Here is a 19,106-nt window from a genome sequence, read left to right as displayed (position 1 = left end):
GCAGGTAAAATGGGATCTTTTTGTCTTGGAGTATTTCTCAGCACTAAGAGGAGGTAATGGTAATCAGGGCAGGACCTTTGGTTGTCTTCTTTGGAATGCTGAGGTAGTTAAGTGCCTTTGACAGGTCTTGCAATGGCCAGCAAAGTGGGATTTTTCACTGTTCTTTGAGCGCTTCTCAGCACTGAGGTAATCAAGTGCCCCAGGGCCCTGAGATGGGTATACAAGATCCAAGGTTGGTATTTGACTTTTGGAACGATTGTTGAGACTCTGGCCATGCCATAACTGCCCCCCCCTCCCTCCTCCCCGCTTTGTAACCCAGATAGATATTGGTTATTCTCTGGTAATTGTGAATTGTGATTTGAATCAGACAAGGTCTGTCTGTTGATGTCTTGTTTGTATTTGCCTTGAAGTTCAGGGGGCTGATCTTTTCCCTCTGAATTGATGGATATATGTATGTTTGATTAAACTGAGATTGTTAACCCCTTAAAGCTGCTTTCCTTAGGAGAGCAAGTCAAAGAACCTGTGCTGGCAGCTTTTGTTGCTTCTCTTGTTGGGTCTTACACCCCACAACAGCAGCTGCTAGACATTGTTGCTACAATTATATATTTTTTCTCTTCCTTTTGAATCCACCCTTTCAAGGTTGCCTCTCCCCACATAATCCTTTCATGAAGAAGAGAAAAAATTAAAATAAATCTATGGCAAAAAAAGAACACCTAGCTTCTCTCAAAGCTCTGCCAAGCTGCTAGCGTCCTCTAGAAATTGCTTTGTATTTACTTATATGTACGACAAGCCTACTACTGTGTTGAAGGGAGCTGGAGTACTCTGTCCTTCTAAGGGGTCCCAGCTCTGGCCTACCATAGATTGGATCCAACTTCAGGGGAGTTTGTCCCGTGGAAGGGTCATTATAGACAAGGTCTTGCTTTGACTGTGGTTCTTTGTGCCCCTACCCTGGAGTGTCAGAGAAAATCACTCGCAGAAAACTTAGGTTTGGTTCATGGCTTCAGTCTCTTAAAAATGGAGAAGGGGCCTCAATGTACAAGATAGACTGGGTATAGAACTACTTCCTTCACACAAATGAAATACTTATGTGACACCCCCACCCCAGTGGTGGGGGATACCATGTAAGTGACTACTCCTGTAAAGGACAGGCTGTGGAACCAGGCTCCTACCAGTGTAGTTTAATACCATCCTCTCCATCCTTAGCATCCCCCAGCCCTTGTGAATTTTCCCTTAGCAATTAGCCAGTGGGGACTATTGGCTCATAGCAAAAGCACTAAGACTGTGTACTAGGAAGAGTAGCTAGAGAACCTCTAGAACCTCTACCAAGGATATGCAATCCCACAAATATGTGAGAAGAGTAGGCACAACACAGCACAATGGTAACAAGGCACATATTTTGCTGAAGCGACTCCTGCCTTTGTGACATTAAGATCTTTATATTCTTTCTCTTCAAAGAGTTTTTCATTCAGCTTATTTTGTGGGGTCTCAGTTGTGTTCCCAGAGTCTGACCCCTGCAGCTCAACTCTCATTTGCCAGTGAATTTTCTTGAATTCTGTCACTGTCAGTTCTCTTCTCTGCTGCCAGGGGTCACACTTCTCCAGGCTGCTAAAACTGTGACTCCCCCTCTGTTTTAGTTGGTCTGAAGAGTGTCTCTGTTCCTTGCTGGCTTGTTTCTTCCCTCAAACTAATGTCCTCTCTAACTGCTGGATGGGGTGGTCCCTACTGGGTGGCCTGGCTGATAGTAGAGGGAGGAGAGACACCTCTCTTCCTGCTGCCCCCCTGGCATAGCCCAGAGGGCCACATTCCAAAAAGCTGCTCTGAGCCTGGAATCCTCCTAATTGATTCTTACTACCTGAAATCGTGTCTTTGGACATTTATTAAGGGCCTACTAGGTGCCAGGCACTGTGCTACATGTTTGGAATACAAATAAAAGCTAGAGCAGTCCCTGATCTGAAGGAACTCATTCTCTTGGGAGAGAGAACACGAAAACCACCAGGTACAAACCAGATGGATGTGATAAACTGGAGATAGTGTCGGAGGGGAGGCGTTAGCATCAAGCAGAACTGGGAGATGGTCCTTGCCAAAGGTGGGATGAGATCTGAAGGAAGCAGGGGCAGCCCGAAGGTGAGGTGAGGAGGAAGGGAATTCCAGGAACGGGGGCAGTCAGAGAAGTGCTTTATTGGAAGGGCAGCGAGGGACCGCTTTGTTTTTGTACGTTCCGTGCCTAGAACAGCGCCTGGCACATGACAGATGTCTAACAAGTGCTTCTTCGTGGTGTCATTAATGTAGAGCTGGAAGGGGCCTTGGTCCAAACCTCTAATCCAACGCATTCACTTCACAAGTGAGCAAGCTGAGACCCAGGGAGGTTAAGATAACCCAGGCGGTGCGTAGCGGAGCCAGCATTTGAGCCCGCATCTTCTGGGGCCAGCCACAACGCTCTCTCCCCTTGGGCAAAGTCTAAATGGCAGATTTTTTTCCCATCAAATTAATTTCCAAATATATCCCTCCCGTACCTAATAAGTCATCCTTCCCAACAGGGAATAAAGTGGGAAAAAGCAATTCGGCAAAATCACGACCGTAAATGCGACGCTCCACGATTACCCGCGACCCCCACCTCCGCGAAGGAGGCGAGGAGGGGCGCTAACCGAGACTAACCGAGGTCACTACGGAGCTGAACTAGGTTTTGAAGGGTGGCCAGTCACCTGACAGGCCAAGGGAACACTCGGAGCACGAGGGAGCATTGTGAGCAAAAGCTCGGAGGTCAATCCCACGGCTCTGCCCCCGCCCCCGCCGCCGTCGCGGCCTCCAAACCTCGCAGCTTCGCGGCCCAGTCCGCGGAGACGCGGCGCCAGAGACTACGATTCCCAGGAGGGCCTAGTCCCTCGGCGTAGGCTTCTTTTGGCCTACGTCATCACGCAGGAACCGGAGACGGGAGGAGGGAAGAGGGAGGAGGGCTCCGGAGGAGGAGGAGTGGGGGGGAGAACCGGGGAAGGCAGCGGCCGAGGGCGCAGGCAGCTTGGCTCGGCTTTGTCGTCTCGCTCTGGCACCCGGGTCGGATCCGCCCTGCTCCTCGCCCCCCTCCCCTCCTGGCCCGGGCGGTAAGTGCGGGCCTCACCCGGCATACCCCCCACGCGGACCCTACCATTGTGGGGTCTTGCATTGCAGGCCCTGAGGAGGGAATCTACCACTGCGCCGACGTGGGGGGTGGGGGGGGTGGAGGAAAGGGAAGGCATTGGAGGTTACCAGGGCGCTACCATATGTTTGGGGGTAGTGTGGAGGAGAGAGGGAAGGGGGAGAGGACCGCAGGAGGTGCCCCCAGGGTGGAGGAAGTCGGGGAGCCCCCTTTCCCCCATGCCCCAAGTTTGGTCGCTCATGGATGACCAGCCCCCCCCCCCCCAAGCACCGCCTCGGTGGGTCATCTTTGTGCCTGCTCTTTTGTGCATAGATCCCCTGTGAGGGCTGCCAGCGTGCTTGGTGCTCTTCTACCCGTCCTCAGGAGGCTGCCTGTCCCCCAGCTGCTGAAGTTTGTTTCCTGCAGAAGGGGAAAAAAGGGTCAGTCCCGGCCCACCCCCCTCCTTCTCCCACAGCCCCCACTGTCAGATACTGCTCTCCTCTTTAGGGCTGGGGCCAAGAGGTACCTCTGGTGGGGAACTCTGTCTAATTGGGGGTGCCACTGTAAGGATGTCCCCAGAACAGTTTCAGGCCCTGGAGGTGGAGCTGGGATGGTTCTGTTCTCGGGGTCACAGTCTTCTCCACCTTCTCTCAACAGATGGGAGTCAGTCTACCAAGTCTGCCCTCTGTTTCCTGTCCTCCCCCCTAAGCCTGAGGTAAGCCTACTCCCCCCCAACCTCATCTACATACCCAGCCTGTTCTGTCCCACTTCCTGGATCCCCTTGGAGGCCCCTCAGGAAGGATAAACAGGTGGGGACAGCACGATGTTCTTAGCATCAGTGCTGGGGAGCAGCCCCCGTGGGGGCTCCCTGCTCTGGCCCCTGGCGTCCCCGGCACTCCGGTTCTGGTCTACTTCGGCCACTGACACCCATCACATGGAACTGGCCAGAGAGCGATCCAAGACTGTCACCTCTTTCTACAACCAGTCAGCCATCGATGCCGCAGCGGAGAAGGTGGGCCATGGTAGAGGAAGAGGCTATGCCAGGGCAGGGAAAGTTTGGGGGGAGTAGCAAGGTTTATGTTGGGGAACTATCAGCCATCTGTCCATATTTCAGCCTTCTGTCCGTCTCACTCCAACCATGATGTTGTACTCAGGCCGTTCCCAGGATGGCAGTCATCTGCTGGTAAGGGCCTTGGGGTTCCTCTCCTTGAGGCCCCCAATCATTCACCACACCACTACTCCTGTTTTACATCCTGCCCCACTCTGAGCTTTCCACTCATCACACATGTACATCCTTGCCTTCCAGAAAAGCGCCCGTTACCTACATCATGAGCTCCCTGTTCGCATAGCTCACCGGATCAAGGGCTTCCGAAGTCTGCCTTTCATCATCGGCTGCAATCCTACCATCCTCCATGTGGTAAAAACAGACTCGTCCTGCCCAAGGGAAGGGGAAACTCCAGCTTCTGGAGAAGTAGAAACCAAACATAACCAGCCATGGGGGAAGGGGGAAGGCTGGGAGGCTTGGGGGAGGAGGTGAAGAAGTGTAGACATAACACCGTAAAATGTCACAACTGGAAGGGACTTTGACTATCTTGTAGTCTCCTGCTCCTTGTTTTCTAGACAAGAACACTGAGGTCCATAGAATTTGGGACTGGCGCAAGGTCATGTGGCCAGTCAGAGGGAGAGCTAAGACTAGGAGTTGATTCCAATTCCCATCTTGGGCCTTTTCCCACTAAAAGCATAGAGTTATGAGTTGGTTTTATAGCACACTGCCTCTTTAACTGCTAGAGATCTGGGGTAGGAGGTAGTGTGTGGTTGTGGGGCACTGAGTGGCTCTGAGGGGGTAGGAGGCAGCTGGACGAGGGGGCTAAAGTCATTAGCTCCCCCCTGTAATCCTCCTCTCTTCTCCCTTTTACTGTCTCTCTTCCTTTCAGCATGAACTCTATATCCGAGCCTTCCAGAAGCTGAGCGAATTTGCCCCGGTGAGCTGGGGGAATCCTGGGGGAGGTGGGGACTGGAGGGACCGAGGATGCGTGTGGAGGACTGCTGGAAGGGAACAGTCTGTGGGGTCTGGAGGGTATATTAGAAGGGTAAGGACTTCACAGATGGGACCTTGTAGAAGAGAGGCACCTTGTATGCTCAGGACTGTCTGATGGCCTTGGTGACCCCCAGATAAAGGACCAGGCCTCTGAGGCCCAGTATTGCCAGTTAGTCCGTCAGCTCTTGGATGATCACAAAGATGTGGTAACTCTTCTGGCGGAGGGACTTCGAGAGTGCCGGAAGCATATCCAGGTAGGCCCCTGTAGCCATCTTAAAGAGGAATGAAGGGGTACGTCGAGAGAACCCAGGACTGGGGTGAGAAGAAAGAAGGAAAGAAGTCCATGTCCCTCAGCCTCTTCTCCTTCCCTCTCAGGATGAGAAGTTGGTCCAATATTTCTTGGATAAGACACTGACATCACGCCTGGGAATCCGTATGTTGGCCACCCATCATCTGGCCCTACATGAGGACAAGGTGCAGATGCCTGGAGGGGTGGGCAGGGTAGCTCATGATGTCCTAGGAGGGAAATAGGGATCAAATAACAGTCTCTTGGGTCAGAGCTTCAGCCTTGAGATTGAGCTGTAGACAGCTGAGTCTGTTGGGGGAGGGTCTCTTGGCTAGGAAGGAGCTGCCTGTGTCTAACCCCTTAACTTCCTTGTACCTCCTCCCGTTTCCAGCCTGACTTTGTGGGGATCATCTGTACTCGACTCTCCCCAAAGAAGATCATTGAAAAGTGGGTGGACTTTGCCAGGTGAGGGGAGGACAAGGGCAGGGAAACTGGAAGGGGGACCACCTGAGGAGACCGAACAGGCTAAGGTCCCCCATCCCCTTGTCCTGTTCCCCAGGAGGCTGTGTGAACACAAGTATGGGAATGCCCCTCGAGTTCGAATCAATGGCCATGTGGCTGCCCGGTTCCCCTTCATCCCAATGCCCCTGGACTACATTCTTCCCGAGCTGCTGAAGAATGCCATGAGGTGGGGCCCGGGGTCCTGGGAGAAGGGCTGTGGGAAGGGAGGATTGCTAATCACAATCCCATCTGGGTTTGCTCCCCTTATCCCAGGGCCACCATGGAAAGCCATCTAGACACTCCATACAATGTCCCGGATATTGTTGTCACCATTGCTAATAATGACATCGACCTCATAATCAGGTTTGGATGGGGATGAGCTTCAGGGGCCCCGAGTAGTGCAAGGAGGCTGGAGTGTGGGTGGTGGGAGGCTGAGGCCAGAAGCCCTGGATTCTGAGGAAAGGAATGGTGGAGGGAAGATAAGATCAGAGAAGGAAAGGCCTAGCCTGGAAGAGCTCAGTCTGATCTGTAGACCTAGGAAACATGCCTGCAAACCCAGGAGATGCAGAGGACAGTAGAAGTTGGAGGTGGGAGGTTTAATAAGGGAAGGTCTTCTGGTGGAAGTGATCGCTGTAAATGGCCTTAGCGTGGTGTGGCCGGCTTGTGTTAGAATTTCAGATCGGGGTGGGGGCATCGCTCACCACTACTTGGACAAAGTAATGGACTACCACTTCACCACGGCTGAGGCCAGCACTCAGGACCCCCGAATCAGTCCACTTTTTGGTCACCTGGATACAAACAGCAATGGCCAGTCAGGACCTATGCATGGGTGAGGCTTCCCCCCTCCCAAATTTTGGTGGTCTTCCTGGAGGAAGGGGGAAACAAAGGGCTAGGCCACTTAGGACATCGCACTCACTGTTTCCATCCCTCCAGGTTCGGTTTTGGTCTGCCTACGTCCCGGGCCTATGCGGAATACTTAGGTGGCTCCCTTCAGCTCCAGTCCTTGCAGGGGATTGGCACAGATGTCTACCTACGACTTCGGCACATTGATGGCAAGGAAGAGAGCTTCCGGATCTGACGGATTAGCCTGGCCTTGCCCAGGCCCGCCACCTGCCTTTTTCCCTCTCTCACCATAATACTGTCCCTCCCCCTCATCCTTCCAGGTCTTTAAGTTTGGTCTGAAGTATTGTGAGCCAGGAGCTCCCCTCAGGACCTTTGCTAATGGCTCTCCCTGCCATCTCTGAACCTTTTGTCTCTTGCACCTTGAACTCTGGGCAATCAGGACTTAGACTCCCAGCTCCCCTGAGCCCACTAGAACAGGGTTGGTAACTCAATTTCCACCCACCAGTTACTGCAGTCCTTCCTTTCATACCCTTCCTCCTCTCTCCTATCTTCTCTGCCTCTGGCTTTTTGGCTCAGAGCTGGGGATGGTGGGGTAGGGTGGAGGGCATTTGGGGGCCCCAGAGGCCTCCTCCATCATACATATTGCTGGGAAAGTGGGTTTGGGGGTCCGTGGACCCCCTTTCCCTCCCCATCTACTGCTGTGTTTGTAATATTAAAGTGCACATTTTGAAAGCCCCTCCCCCAGGGCACGGTGTGTGTGTCCTGGCTGGCTGGGGGACAGCCAGACTTTCCTGTCTGCCTTTTTCCAGGACAAAGCTGGGGGTCACCTTGTCTCTTCCCCCTTGTCCACAGACAGGTAGGCCTGGCTGGGGGTGGGGCATGGCACACTTTCCTTTTCAAGAAGATCTATGGGGATAGCAACCATTCATTTCATAGGATTTAGAGGTGGAAAAAACTTTAAAAGGTCAACCAGACCAACTCCACTCATTTTACAAACGACAAAACTTAAGCCCAGGAAATAGTGACTTGTCTAAGGCTACCTTGGGTAGCAAGTAACAGAGGGATTTGAAGTCTTCTCTGATTTGAAATCCAGTTCTTTCTACAAGATCCTGGGCCTTTCTCCTGTCATAACTAGGAAATCCTCCCTGAGTTCTAACCCTCATCCTGGGGTCTTGTGTCTTTTTGCTAGTTCTTTTGTGGAGCCAGAGACCTGTTGGAAGTGAGGAGGAATGTCTGGTGAGATGTTCAGTTTAGCTCTTCCAAAATAGAAACAGTTGGCAATTACGACATCTTCAGGCTCCCCTTGTTCTCCCCAAGGCTGCTTATTTCTATTTCCTTTCCACTGTCCAAAGTTAGTGAGGTCACCTGGGGACTCGCCTGACATTCTGATCCCAGGTGGCTGTTAAAAATACACGCCCTCAGCTGGGTTGTGACACCCAGATTGGCCTCCTGCCTGTCTTTATGAGTCCTGGCCAGCAGGCGTCTGGCTGCCAGGTACTTAGGAACTTGGGCCAGGCTCAGAAAATAGGAGGGAGGAAGGTGTGGGGGATAGGGAAAAATTAGGATAGAAGCGGCAAGGAGGCTGGATTTTAAATGAAGCAAGTGAAACTCTAGTAAGTATAGAGGAAATGTGGTGATGTAGTGTTACTCTCTCCCATGATCTGTCAAGTCTAGACAGGTGTGGAATTCTCTGCTTCCTATCTCTAGGTTTATTGACTCATTAATGAGGGCTAATCTCTATCCCTGTCTACCCTGAATGTACACACACATACACACACAGTCCCTCCCTCTCATAACTGTGACATGTCTTTCTTTCTCTCAGGAGGATGTTCAGAGGGAATCCTGACCTATAGCTCAGATGGCCTGAGCTCCAGAAAGTCATTCATTTCCTTCTCCCTATCCTTCTATGACCTTCTCCCTTCCCCTCCCCCCAAGTGCCTGTTTTACAAGTTCAGCTCATTACTAAGGCTTCTCAAAAGAGGAGGCCTTGAGAACTTATGGGAGTGGGGGAGAAGAGACTTAAGTGCCTGTTGCTTTGAACCATCCAAGTATGAATTTGAGATATATGGTCTGACTCCTTTGTTCTTAGAAGAAAACCAGCCTATGGGGGCAGCTAGGTGGTGCAGTGACTAGAGCACCTGGCCTTGGAGTCAGGAGGACCTGAAGTCAAATCTAGCTGTGTGACCTTGGGCAAGTCACTTAACCCCAATTGCCTTGCCTTCCCCCCTCAAAAAAAAAACAACCTAGAAAAGAGTTATGCAGGAGCACACAGACCCATTCCTTGAGGTTAACCCTCTTCAGGCCTGTGCAGTTGAGGGGGCTTGTTGGGAATTCAGGGGGGAGGTTTATAGGCCAGAGGTTCTTAAACTGGAGCCCACAGATGAATTTGTGGGCCAGGAATGTGTCCATTAACTTGGGCAGGGGCAAAAACCCTTACAACTTTGATTTCCTTTTTAGCCCTATGTAATTTGTTTAAAACATTTAAAAACTTTCCGAGGAGGGGTCCCTAGGTTCTAAGGCCTCCTCATCCCTCCCTTTCTTTCAGCCGTCCACAGCAAGGTCCGAACTCTCCTTTTCACAGCCTCTAAGATCTTTGGGAGCTGGGCCGGCACCACCCCGTTCTCCCAGAGGCAGCGTGGTGTCGCGGAGGAGAGAGGTCTGGGCTTGGATTTAGAGTTTTCCCCAATGCCGGCTCTGCCACTCGTTTAGCTGTGGGACCTTGGATCAGACGTTTCAGCTCTCCTAAGTCTCGGCCTCCGCATCTGTAAAATGGGAGAACAGTCTCCCAGGGAGGTAGAAGGCAACGCATTTCATAAACCTTGAAAATGAGAGCGAAGGGCAGGAGGTGGGGGTGGGGGCCATTCTTGAAGCGGAAAAAGGCCAGCGCCCGCAAGAAGTTAGTGCTACCGCCATCCTTGGTCGTTGCCCAGCAACGGGGAATGCACTTCGGCCCACCGAGTCTTCATTTCCAGCGTTTCCGGTTAAAAAGGAGAACGTAAGCCCTCTCTCCCCGCCGCTGCTTCCAACTTCAGGCCGCCTACAGGTGGAGCCTCGGAGAAACCAAGGCGTCTTCATGACGTAGCGAAGGGGGCGTCTCTCTTTGCCAACGCCAGGCACGTCCATGTCGTACGGAAAAAAGAGGGCGGGGGGGGGGGGAGAAACGCGGCTACCAATCGGTGAGGGGCTGCGCCCTTGCGTGGGCGGGGCGTGCTCTCAGGGACTCAATTGCGGCGCGCTACGTCAGGCGACTCCGCCTCCTCCACGCTTCTAGAGGGCCTCGTTCTGCCGTATGGGACCCGGAAGTTTGGAGAGGAGTCGAGGCGCCTGATTCTTGCGTCACTTCCGACCGGTTCGATGGCGACCGCAAGCTCCGCGACTGCGGCCGCGGTCGGAGCCCCGGGGGAGGGCGAGGCCGGGGGCGGGGAGAGAACAGTGGCCGAAGGGACCTCCCCGCCCCCAGGCCGCGCCTCCCCTCCGGCCCCGGCCCGCGGTGAGCCCGAGGTCACGGTGGAGATCGGAGAAACGTACCTCTGCCGACGTCCGGATAGTACCTGGCGTAAGGGCGGGGGCTGTGGAGTAGCGCTGGGGGGGTGGGGGCGGGGACGGAAGTGGGGGCAGGGCTGCCCTTCTCCTGGAGGTCCTGGATTTGGGAAGGAAACCTGATGCACGGGAGCCCCTGTCTGGGGCATCCAGAGAGATGAAAGCACCGCGGTCGGGGGTGGGGGGAGGAGCCTTAGGGCTGGGGTTTGATGTCAGGGTCAAATAGCTGGTGTTTCTGGCAGCATTTGAACGCTGTTCGTTCCTGACTCCGTGTCCAGCAGCCCTTAAGAAGGCCAAGCAGACTTTATCGAGAAATAAATGAATGAATGAATGAATGAATGTTGGAGGCATTGCTGTACGGTGGAAAAAGTGATGAATTTGAAGTCAGAAGACCTGGGTTCCAATGCAAGCCCACCATTTACTGTCTGTATGGCCTTGGGGTGAATCAATTCATTTCATTGGGCTTCCAGTTTCCTCATCCTTGAAAGAATTAAAACAATCTTAAACCGTATTTGAAGAGGTACTACCGCTTTTCCAAGATTTAAACCTCAGAGTCATCTTTGGCGTCTTTCTCCTTCAGTCAGTTGGCATCATCATCTCTTCTTTCCATCTATTTGCAAACACCTAATTCAAGTCTGTCACATCCACCACAGACTATTGTAATAGCCTCCTACTTGTAAAGAAGCATTTATTAAGTGCTTCATTTGTACCAGGCACTGTGCTTAATGCAGGAGATGTCCCTGTTCTCATGGAATTCACGTAATAATGGAGGAGACAGCATGCGAACTACTGTACACATACATGCCTGTGTACAAGAGATGTACAATGTAAGAGGGAGGCAGTCTCAGCAGGAAGGCAGTGGTAGGGACGAGGGTTTCTGAAAAAGGCCTCTTGCCGAAAGTGGTGTATGAGTTGAGTCTTAAACAAAGCCAGGAGGCAGAAGGAAAGAGGGGGAGAGCATTCTAGCCATAGGGGACTATCAGTGAAAAGGCATGTAGTCAAGGATAGGGTGTCCTGTGGAAGAGCAGCAAGAAGCCTGATATTGCTGTATTGTAGAGTATGTGGAGAACAATAAGTGTGAGACAACTGCAAAGTTAGGGAAGTTAGGGGCCACATTGTGAAGTGCTTTAAGAGCCAAACGAGATTTTATATTTGATCCTGGAGGTCGTAAGGAGCCACTGGAGTTCTCGTGTGTGTGTGTGTGTGTGTGTGTGTGTGTGTGTGTGTGTGTGTGTAATAGACCTGTACTTGAGGAAGATCACCTTGGCAGCCAAGCCAAGGATGAACTGGGATGGGAACCCCTTTAGGCAGGAAGACCACCTATCCGGATGATAAGCTGCCATGTACATAATGCTCTAAGGTTTGCAAACGTGATTTCATTTGGTCCTCCCAATAGCGCTGGGAGATAAATCCCCATCTTACATATGAAGAAGCTGAGGCAGGGGTTAAGTGACTTGCCTAGGGTCATACAGTGTCTAAGGCCAGAGTTGAGCTCAGATCTTCCTGACTTCAGGTCCAGCAGTTGTCTCCTAATGGATCTTATTTGTCTGCAGTCTTTCCCTTTCTCTTTCACATTTTTTGGCGGGGGGAGTGTTGAGGAGAAAGAAAGGTTCTCCTAGACCTGGCATTTAATCTGTGCTACCCTAAGAGTTTCCACTTACTTTCGTTTTTATTCTTGAAAATATCCCTGGAGGGGCAGCTAGGTGGCGCAGTGAGTAGAGCACCGGCCCTGGAGCCAGGAGAACCTGAGTTCAAATAGCCTCAGACGCTTGACACACTAGCTGTGTGACCTTGGGCAAGTCACTTAACCCTAATTGCCCTGCCAGAAAAAAGAAGAAAATAGCCCTCTAGTTCTGAGATTAAGTGACTTGCGCAAAGCCCCAAGGCCAGCCAGCTCTCTGTTATGCCATACTGCGTCTGCTTTTATCCTTCACACAACTGCCAAAATAAGCTTACTAATCCACAGGTATATGAGGTATATGTCATTCTCCTTTGTAGTGGTGGCCTGTGGTCCCTCTCTGAATACAACTCTTTATCCTGCCATGCAAAGCATTCTCTAATCTGATTGCCATCTACATTTTCAACCTTATTTTACTATGTTTCCTTTCACACACTTCTATGTTCCATCCAGACTGAAACAACTGAGCTTTTTCCCAGACACTTGTGACAATGTAGCTCCTTTCCGGTGAGATTGGGATTCGCAAGACCTAGGTTTGGTTTTGGGACTTGCTACGTATGACATGTCTGACTTTGGGCAAGTCTTGTGTTAACCAAACATCCCTTAATACATGTAACCTTTCTGGGTTCTCATTGTGTGTTGTGCTCGTTCGTTTTCACTGTCTAGAGTACGTTCTTTTGCTCTTCACATCGCTACATCGGCACATTAACCTCAAAGCTCTATTCAAGTGCCATTGCCTTCATGAAGCCTTCTTTAACCTTATTTCCTGTCTTTCACACCTTCAACTAAAAATATTCTCTCTGTTACATTTTTCTAAAGCGGTTTGTCTGGATCTCTCCTGTGCTGGTTTTCAATGCTTTACCTCACATTATACCTTTTTTGGTATACAAGTATTGATTCCCCTTACTAATATAATGCTTTGCGCATTTTTTGGTATTTAACAGAAAGTGAAGGAATCGATAACTGCTATACCTTGCCCTAGACCACATTTATAGTACAATGTTCAGTTTTAGAGCCCTTGTTTTTTATAAAGGACATTGACAAAGTGGAGTTTGTTCAGAGTAAGATGATCAAGAAAGCGAGAGGACTTGGAGGCTGGGCCGTAAGAAGATGGGTTGAAGGAGCTTGTGGTATTCAGCTTGGAGGAGATAAGACTTAGGAGAATAATGGCTCTCTTCCGGTATTTGAAGGGCAATTATGTGGAAGGAGGATTAAACTTGTTCTGTTTAGCCTAAGAGGGCAGAATTTGGAGCAGCTTCCCAACTGAGCTGTAACAAGTAGAAGGGTGTTCCTCAGGGGAAGATGGGAGAAGTGGTTTGGTGATTATCACAAGTGGGCCAGATAGGTTAGAAACTGTCTTCACTGGATGAGAAGGTCCTTAATCTCCAAGGGCCCTCACCCTCCCCATCCCTGCCTCATCCTCCTGGTAACTTCAAGGTTTCTTGTTCTATAGACTCAGCAGAGGTGATTCAGTCCCGTGTGAATGACCAAGAAGGACGAGAGGAGTTCTACGTACATTACGTGGGCTGTGAGTACCTTGATTTTCTGGAGACAAGACAGTTTTTTCCTCAACAGGAAGAACCAGCTGGGCACCTCAGAGAACAGGACCTGGAATGGGGAGGTGGGTGGAACACTTGAGTTTTCTCCTCTGAACTTCTCACCTCTCTCAGTTAACCGTCGACTGGATGAATGGGTGGACAAGAATCGGCTGGCCTTGACCAAAACAGTGAAAGAAGCTGTTCAGAAGAACTCTGAGAAGTACTTAAGTGAGCTGGCAGAGCAGCCTGAGCGCAAGATCACCCGAAACCAGAAACGCAAACATGATGAGATCAACCATGTGCAGAAGGTCTGCAGCCACGTTTGGAGGCCTGAGGGGGTGCCAGGATGTAGGAGCTCTTTGCTAGGCTTTGCCACTGATTGGTTAACTGGGTGGCCACTTAAACTTTCTGCATCTGCTTCCTCTGTAACGTGAAGGAGGTGACCAAGTTAGCCTTCTCAAGCCCCTTTTTGCTCTCAAGTTTAGTTAAATAGATAACTTCAACATCTGTTTATTAGCACTTGGCCCTGTACTTTGTGCTTAAGACACGGAGATGAAAAAGGAGTGTTCCCGCTGGGCGTTTACAGTGTAGATCATGAGATCTCTACACAGTTTACAGCAATTGATTAAGTGAATGAGAAAAGTCAGAGACAAGAGAGATTTAAGGCAGATAGGACCACTTCCAGCTAGAAGGGATCAGGAAATTTCATTGAGGCAGCACTTGATCTGTGTTTGCCTTTGGAGGAAGAGACAGATTTCAACAGACAAGAGATAAAGGAGTGGGAAGAGGAAGTAGTAGATTATTTTGGAGTGAAGGAAATAGCATCTGCCAATTTCATAGAGGGTAGGATGAAGTCATGGAATCCTGAGTAGTCTAGTTCAGAAGGAGCATAGTGGGTGAAGGACATCTTGTACTGATGTTCCCCATGAGGCATCCTTTCTAGGGACTCACATGCCCAGAGTCTGCTGGAGAGCAAAGCCCAGTTTTATCCCTTTCTGTTCAGCTCCAATCCTTAATTCTCAGTGCATGAGACTCGGTCTCAATTGTCTACCTTGGAAGATCTCAGTTTAGTTGGAGAATAAGACAAGACACACAAGAAAAGTAAAATTAACAGTGCTGTGTGGTAAATGACAAATGGTCGATGATAATCAGGCACAGATAACATTGATGAGAGAGAATGCGTCATTAAACAGATGCCAGACTGGTTCTGCAAGAGGATGTCAGAAAAGGGAAAGTAGGAGAGGGTCTTAATCTGAAAGCTTAATCAGGATTAGGGTGGGAGGACAAAGAGGGAGAAAGGTACACTTTGGGCAGGGGTACAGAGAGGGATAGGAATGGCCCATGTTGGATAATGGAGATCTGCAGTAGTAGAAAATAATTTGCAAATTGTGTCCAAATTGTGGTGAGTTTTAAAGGGAAGCCGTGATTTGATGGGAGTATGATAAGATGAAAGTGTTTTTTATTCCCTCTCTCCTCTTCCTCTCCCTACTAGACCTATGCAGAAATGGATCCCACAACAGCAGCGCTAGAAAAGGAACATGAGGCGGTAAGCAGGCAGAGGGAGGAGACCACGTCTCTCACTACCCCTACTCTTGGATCCCCTTCCAGTCAGTCTGGTCTCTTCTCACTCCCCTATCATTTGAATTCGTCCCCTCTCCTACGGTTATCATGGAAAGCCTCCACTCACTTGTCTCTCTTTAGTCTTTTACTGTCTCTGCCCACAGATTACCAAGGTTAAGTATGTAGACAAGATTCACATTGGGAACTATGAGATTGATGCCTGGTACTTCTCCCCGTTCCCGGAAGATTATGGGAAACAGCCCAAACTTTGGCTCTGTGAATACTGCCTGAAGTACATGAAGTTTGAGAAGAGCTACCGTTTCCATTTGGTGAGACCTGACTAAGGCCTGCTTAACCAGTGTTTTGGGGCACGTGTAGTACCTTTGGGGTTGAGATAGACAGGAGAGCCACTGGGGAAGTGGGTAAGATAGAGAAAATACATAACAAGATGTCAAGTTTGGAAAGGCACCTCAGGGTTCAATTTTTTCCAGTCCCCTTAGTGATATCAGGGACCAGAACCCAAGTGTTTTTTTTCCCCAAGTCTTTTGACAGTTAGAAGTTCTCTCTCCAACATGACAGATAAATGAAGCGTGGTTGTGGCAACAAGGCTAGGGAAGGTCAGAGCCGAAGTAGTTGATAGAAAAAGAAGCCCAGAACATCCAAATTAGAATGCAGCCTAGAGAGGTCTCCCCTCCCCCCCATCAAAGGTTTTTCATCTTTTTGCGAGTCTTGGACTCTTTGGGCAGTCTTTCCTGGTGAAGTTCATGGGCCCCTTCTCAGAATAATGTTTTTAAATAATCATAGGAAATGCTAAATTTGAGTTAGTGAAAATAAAAATAAAATCTTGTTCTCCCTCTTCCTTTCCCTCCCCTATCCATGGACCTCAATTTAAAAACCCCAGTTCCAGACTATGTTCCTCATTTGATAGATAGACAACCCGAGTCCCAGAGAAGGAGACAACTTGCAGTCACACGTACAATCAGCCCAAACTAAGTTACCTGGTTCTTGTGACTCCTGTTCAGGATTTTTGCACTTTCAGTCTGCTGTGGGAGTCTTGAATGCTGGACTGCCTTGCTACCCTTGGAGCTTATCCCATTGTGAGAGTCAAAGTCATCTGTTCTTCCCTGCCAGGGCCAGTGCCAGTGGAGACAGCCACCTGGCAAGGAAATCTACCGAAAGAACAATATCTCGGTGTATGAGGTGGATGGCAAAGACCATAAGGTGTGCCCCAGGGCCTTGGGATGGAATAGGAGTGTTTTCCCTCATAATGAGAGGTAGTTTTCCCCAGGGTTGTCCTTGAGATCTCAAGGTACTGAAGAAATGGGTTTTGGTGGGAAGGCCCCATGGGAGGTTTTCCCTCAAAATTATGCAGATTCAATTTAACAAACATTTAAGATTTACGTTGTTCAAGGTATTATGCAAAGACAAGAAAATGAAGATTTTCTACCCTCAGGAAGGTTACTTACGTTCTGTTGGGGCTCCAACTCTGAGTGGCAGTTATTTTGATCAGCATCATCCAGGAGACCACCCCCTAAGGAGACTGGTTTCCTTTTGCTGAGGGCTTATGTTTGGAGTAGGGGTTGGGGGGAGTTCAGAGGGCATCTCCTACTCTCATTGTAATTCCAGGAAAATTGTAGTTACTCTATAAAAAAGGGAGGTTTCCTGGGGGAACTACTAATCCCATTCCTTTCTTTTCTTCCTGCCCTTAAGATTTATTGCCAGAATCTGTGTCTATTGGCCAAGCTCTTCCTGGACCACAAGACCTTGTACTTTGATGTGGAACCATTTGTCTTCTACATCTTGACCGAGGTGGACAGACAGGGGGCCCACATCGTGGGCTACTTCTCTAAGGTGCCAGCTGGGGCATAGGAGGGATGGGTGTTAGGTTGGGATGGTCCACTATCTGTTTCCTGACTAGTTCTCTACCCGCCTGCCCCTGAAGGAGAAGGAGTCCCCAGATGGGAATAACGTGGCCTGTATCCTGACCCTCCCCCCGTATCAGCGCCGAGGTTATGGCAAGTTCCTCATTGCTTTCAGTGAGTTGAGTTTCCTGTGATAGGAAAGGGAGGGAGGGAGGAAAGGATGCCTGGGGTGAGAGTGCCTGGTCCTCAACCCCACCCATCTCTAAGGTTATGAATTGTCAAAGTTGGAGAGTACAGTGGGTTCTCCAGAGAAGCCACTGTCAGACCTGGGCAAACTGAGCTATCGAAGTTACTGGTCCTGGGTCCTGCTGGAGATCTTGAGGGACTTCCGGGGTACATTGTCCATCAAAGACCTCAGGTGAGGATGGCCACGTTCTTGTTCATTTCTACCACCCCTGCACCACCAGAGGGGCATAGAAGGGGGTGAGGGTCATGCCGTCTCTCTAGGTCCCCATATGGACTGGAACGTGGCCTTGTCCTTTCCTCCCCATTGTCCTTTCAAGGATATGGAAAATGCCAGGGGCTGGTGGAGAGGGAGCCCCTAAGCTCTTCTGTCCACCCTCACTCCCACAGCCAGATGACCAGCATCACCCAAAATGACATCATCAGCACTCTGCAGTCACTCAACATGGTCAAATACTGGAAGGGACAGCATGTCATCTGTGTCACCCCCAAGCTAGTGGAAGAGCACCTTAAGAGTGCCCAGTACAAGAAGCCGCCCATAACAGGTAGCGGGGAGGTACCCAAACCACGGGGTGGGGGTGGTCAGAAAAAGAATGTGGAACTGGACATGCCCGTGTTTACTGGGGGATTCTAGGCTCCCGTCTGTTGGCCACACAAGGCTCCCTATGTCCCCTGCAGCTGAGCTGGCCTCTGTCTCGTGATGACAAAACCGGTCCTACCTGCTCCTGTCTACCAGTGGCAAGCAGTACTGGGCTCTCTGGAGGAGGCTGGTTCTCCCTCCCCCTCAAGCACTCACTCAATATGCCCTTTTGTTCTTACTTAGGCTCATTGAAACTTGGCCCAGGGCCTCATGGAAACGTAGGCTCCCTCTCATGGAAACTTAGAATGTCAGAACTGGCAGGCACCTGAAACTAGAACCCCAGTCTCTTGACTCCCCATCCAGGATTCTTCCTGCTGTACATCCAGATAGCTTTCAAAAGTTTTACTTTTCTTTGAGCAGAAATATATTTTCTCTTCCTCCTACCCCTCCACCCCATTGGGGAAAAAAAATTCCTTGTAACAGATAGGCATAGTCACACTCCCATTGGCCATGTTAAAAATAAACACACACACACACACACACACACACAGAGTCTGTACTGAGTCGGTCACTTCTCTGTCAGGATGGATATCATTGCTTTTCCCCGCCCTTGGTCTCTGCCCTGGAGCAGGCAGAGGCAGCCCATCACCCCATGTTCCAGCCAACCCCATCTTTGACTTTTTTCTCCTTTTCCCCTACAGTGGACTCAGTTTGTCTGAAGTGGGCACCACCCAAGCACAAGCAAGTAAAGTTGTCCAAGAAGTGAGTGGTGCTCAAACCAGTGCCCCTGCACCCCCTGCATCCCTACCCACTGGCAGCCTTAGACCTGTGAGGGGTGCCTCTTTTCCCCACTTTGTAAATATGTATAGACTTGTCTGCCCACCTTCAACCCTAAAATATTTTTTTAATAAAGAGACTTTAGCTTGTCACTGTACAATTGCAAAATTGGCTGTTTGGGGAGGGAGAGAGGGAAAGAATGGTACCTGGGGCTGCGGGGTCAGCAGCCTAATTGAAACTTCACAGGCCACCTGTTGCTCATACAAATGGTTTATTATGCTCAGTAAGACTGATGTGATGCCTTCCCCTGCCGTGCATGTACTCGTGTACAGACACACATACACACACATATATATATACATACACATACCCTCACCCCTCAGCCCTTTCCCGGGGTGGCTCAGTCCTCCAGGGTGCAGTAGAGGAGGAGGGAGGGAGTCCAACAACAGGTGGCTACAGTGTAGGGTCCTGTGTAGGAAGGACCAGTTGTTAGTGCCTTCAGGGACTGGGGTGGGGGGGGAGGCCGAGGCCGTGGGGTCAGCCAGTAG

The 19,106-nt window shown here is 50.3% G+C and overlaps 2 protein-coding genes across 4 annotated transcripts; both read left to right on the top strand.

Annotated features, from left to right (window-relative positions):
* The first annotated feature begins 2,918 nt into the window (after positions 1–2,918).
* Positions 2,919–7,887, top strand: BCKDK (branched chain keto acid dehydrogenase kinase). 3 transcript variants are annotated; one of them, XM_036741260.1, is made up of 13 exons: positions 2,919–3,098; positions 3,446–3,552; positions 3,770–4,124; positions 4,227–4,295; positions 4,419–4,529; positions 5,047–5,094; positions 5,285–5,404; positions 5,526–5,624; positions 5,828–5,901; positions 5,996–6,124; positions 6,211–6,300; positions 6,608–6,766; positions 6,871–7,887. In XM_036741260.1, exons 3-13 carry the CDS (start codon positions 3,936–3,938, stop codon positions 7,013–7,015), a joined length of 1,233 nt encoding a protein of 410 aa, XP_036597155.1. In that variant the 5' UTR covers positions 2,919–3,098; positions 3,446–3,552; positions 3,770–3,935; the 3' UTR covers positions 7,016–7,887. The 3 variants fall into 3 exon arrangements, with proteins under 3 accessions (XP_036597155.1, XP_036597157.1, XP_036597156.1); XM_036741262.1 differs by lacking the exon at positions 5,996–6,124 and having other exon boundaries at positions 2,925–3,098; XM_036741261.1 differs by lacking the exon at positions 3,446–3,552 and having other exon boundaries at positions 2,938–3,098.
* Positions 7,888–10,107: 2,220 nt separating this feature from the next.
* On the top strand, positions 10,108–18,715 carry KAT8 (lysine acetyltransferase 8). Its single transcript, XM_036741069.1, has 11 exons — positions 10,108–10,336; positions 13,452–13,526; positions 13,669–13,844; positions 15,029–15,082; positions 15,261–15,425; positions 16,228–16,317; positions 16,807–16,947; positions 17,039–17,132; positions 17,226–17,376; positions 17,592–17,746; positions 18,483–18,715. Exons 1-11 carry the CDS (start codon positions 10,135–10,137, stop codon positions 18,545–18,547), a joined length of 1,368 nt encoding a protein of 455 aa, XP_036596964.1. The 5' UTR covers positions 10,108–10,134; the 3' UTR covers positions 18,548–18,715.
* The last annotated feature ends 391 nt before the right edge of the window (positions 18,716–19,106 follow it).

The sequence above is a fragment of the Trichosurus vulpecula genome, chromosome 1, assembly GCF_011100635.1.
Source record: "Trichosurus vulpecula isolate mTriVul1 chromosome 1, mTriVul1.pri, whole genome shotgun sequence".
NCBI lineage: Eukaryota > Metazoa > Chordata > Mammalia > Diprotodontia > Phalangeridae > Trichosurus > Trichosurus vulpecula.
The sequence above is the reverse complement of the archived record's forward strand: the minus strand, read 5'-3'. Positions and strand labels throughout refer to the sequence as shown.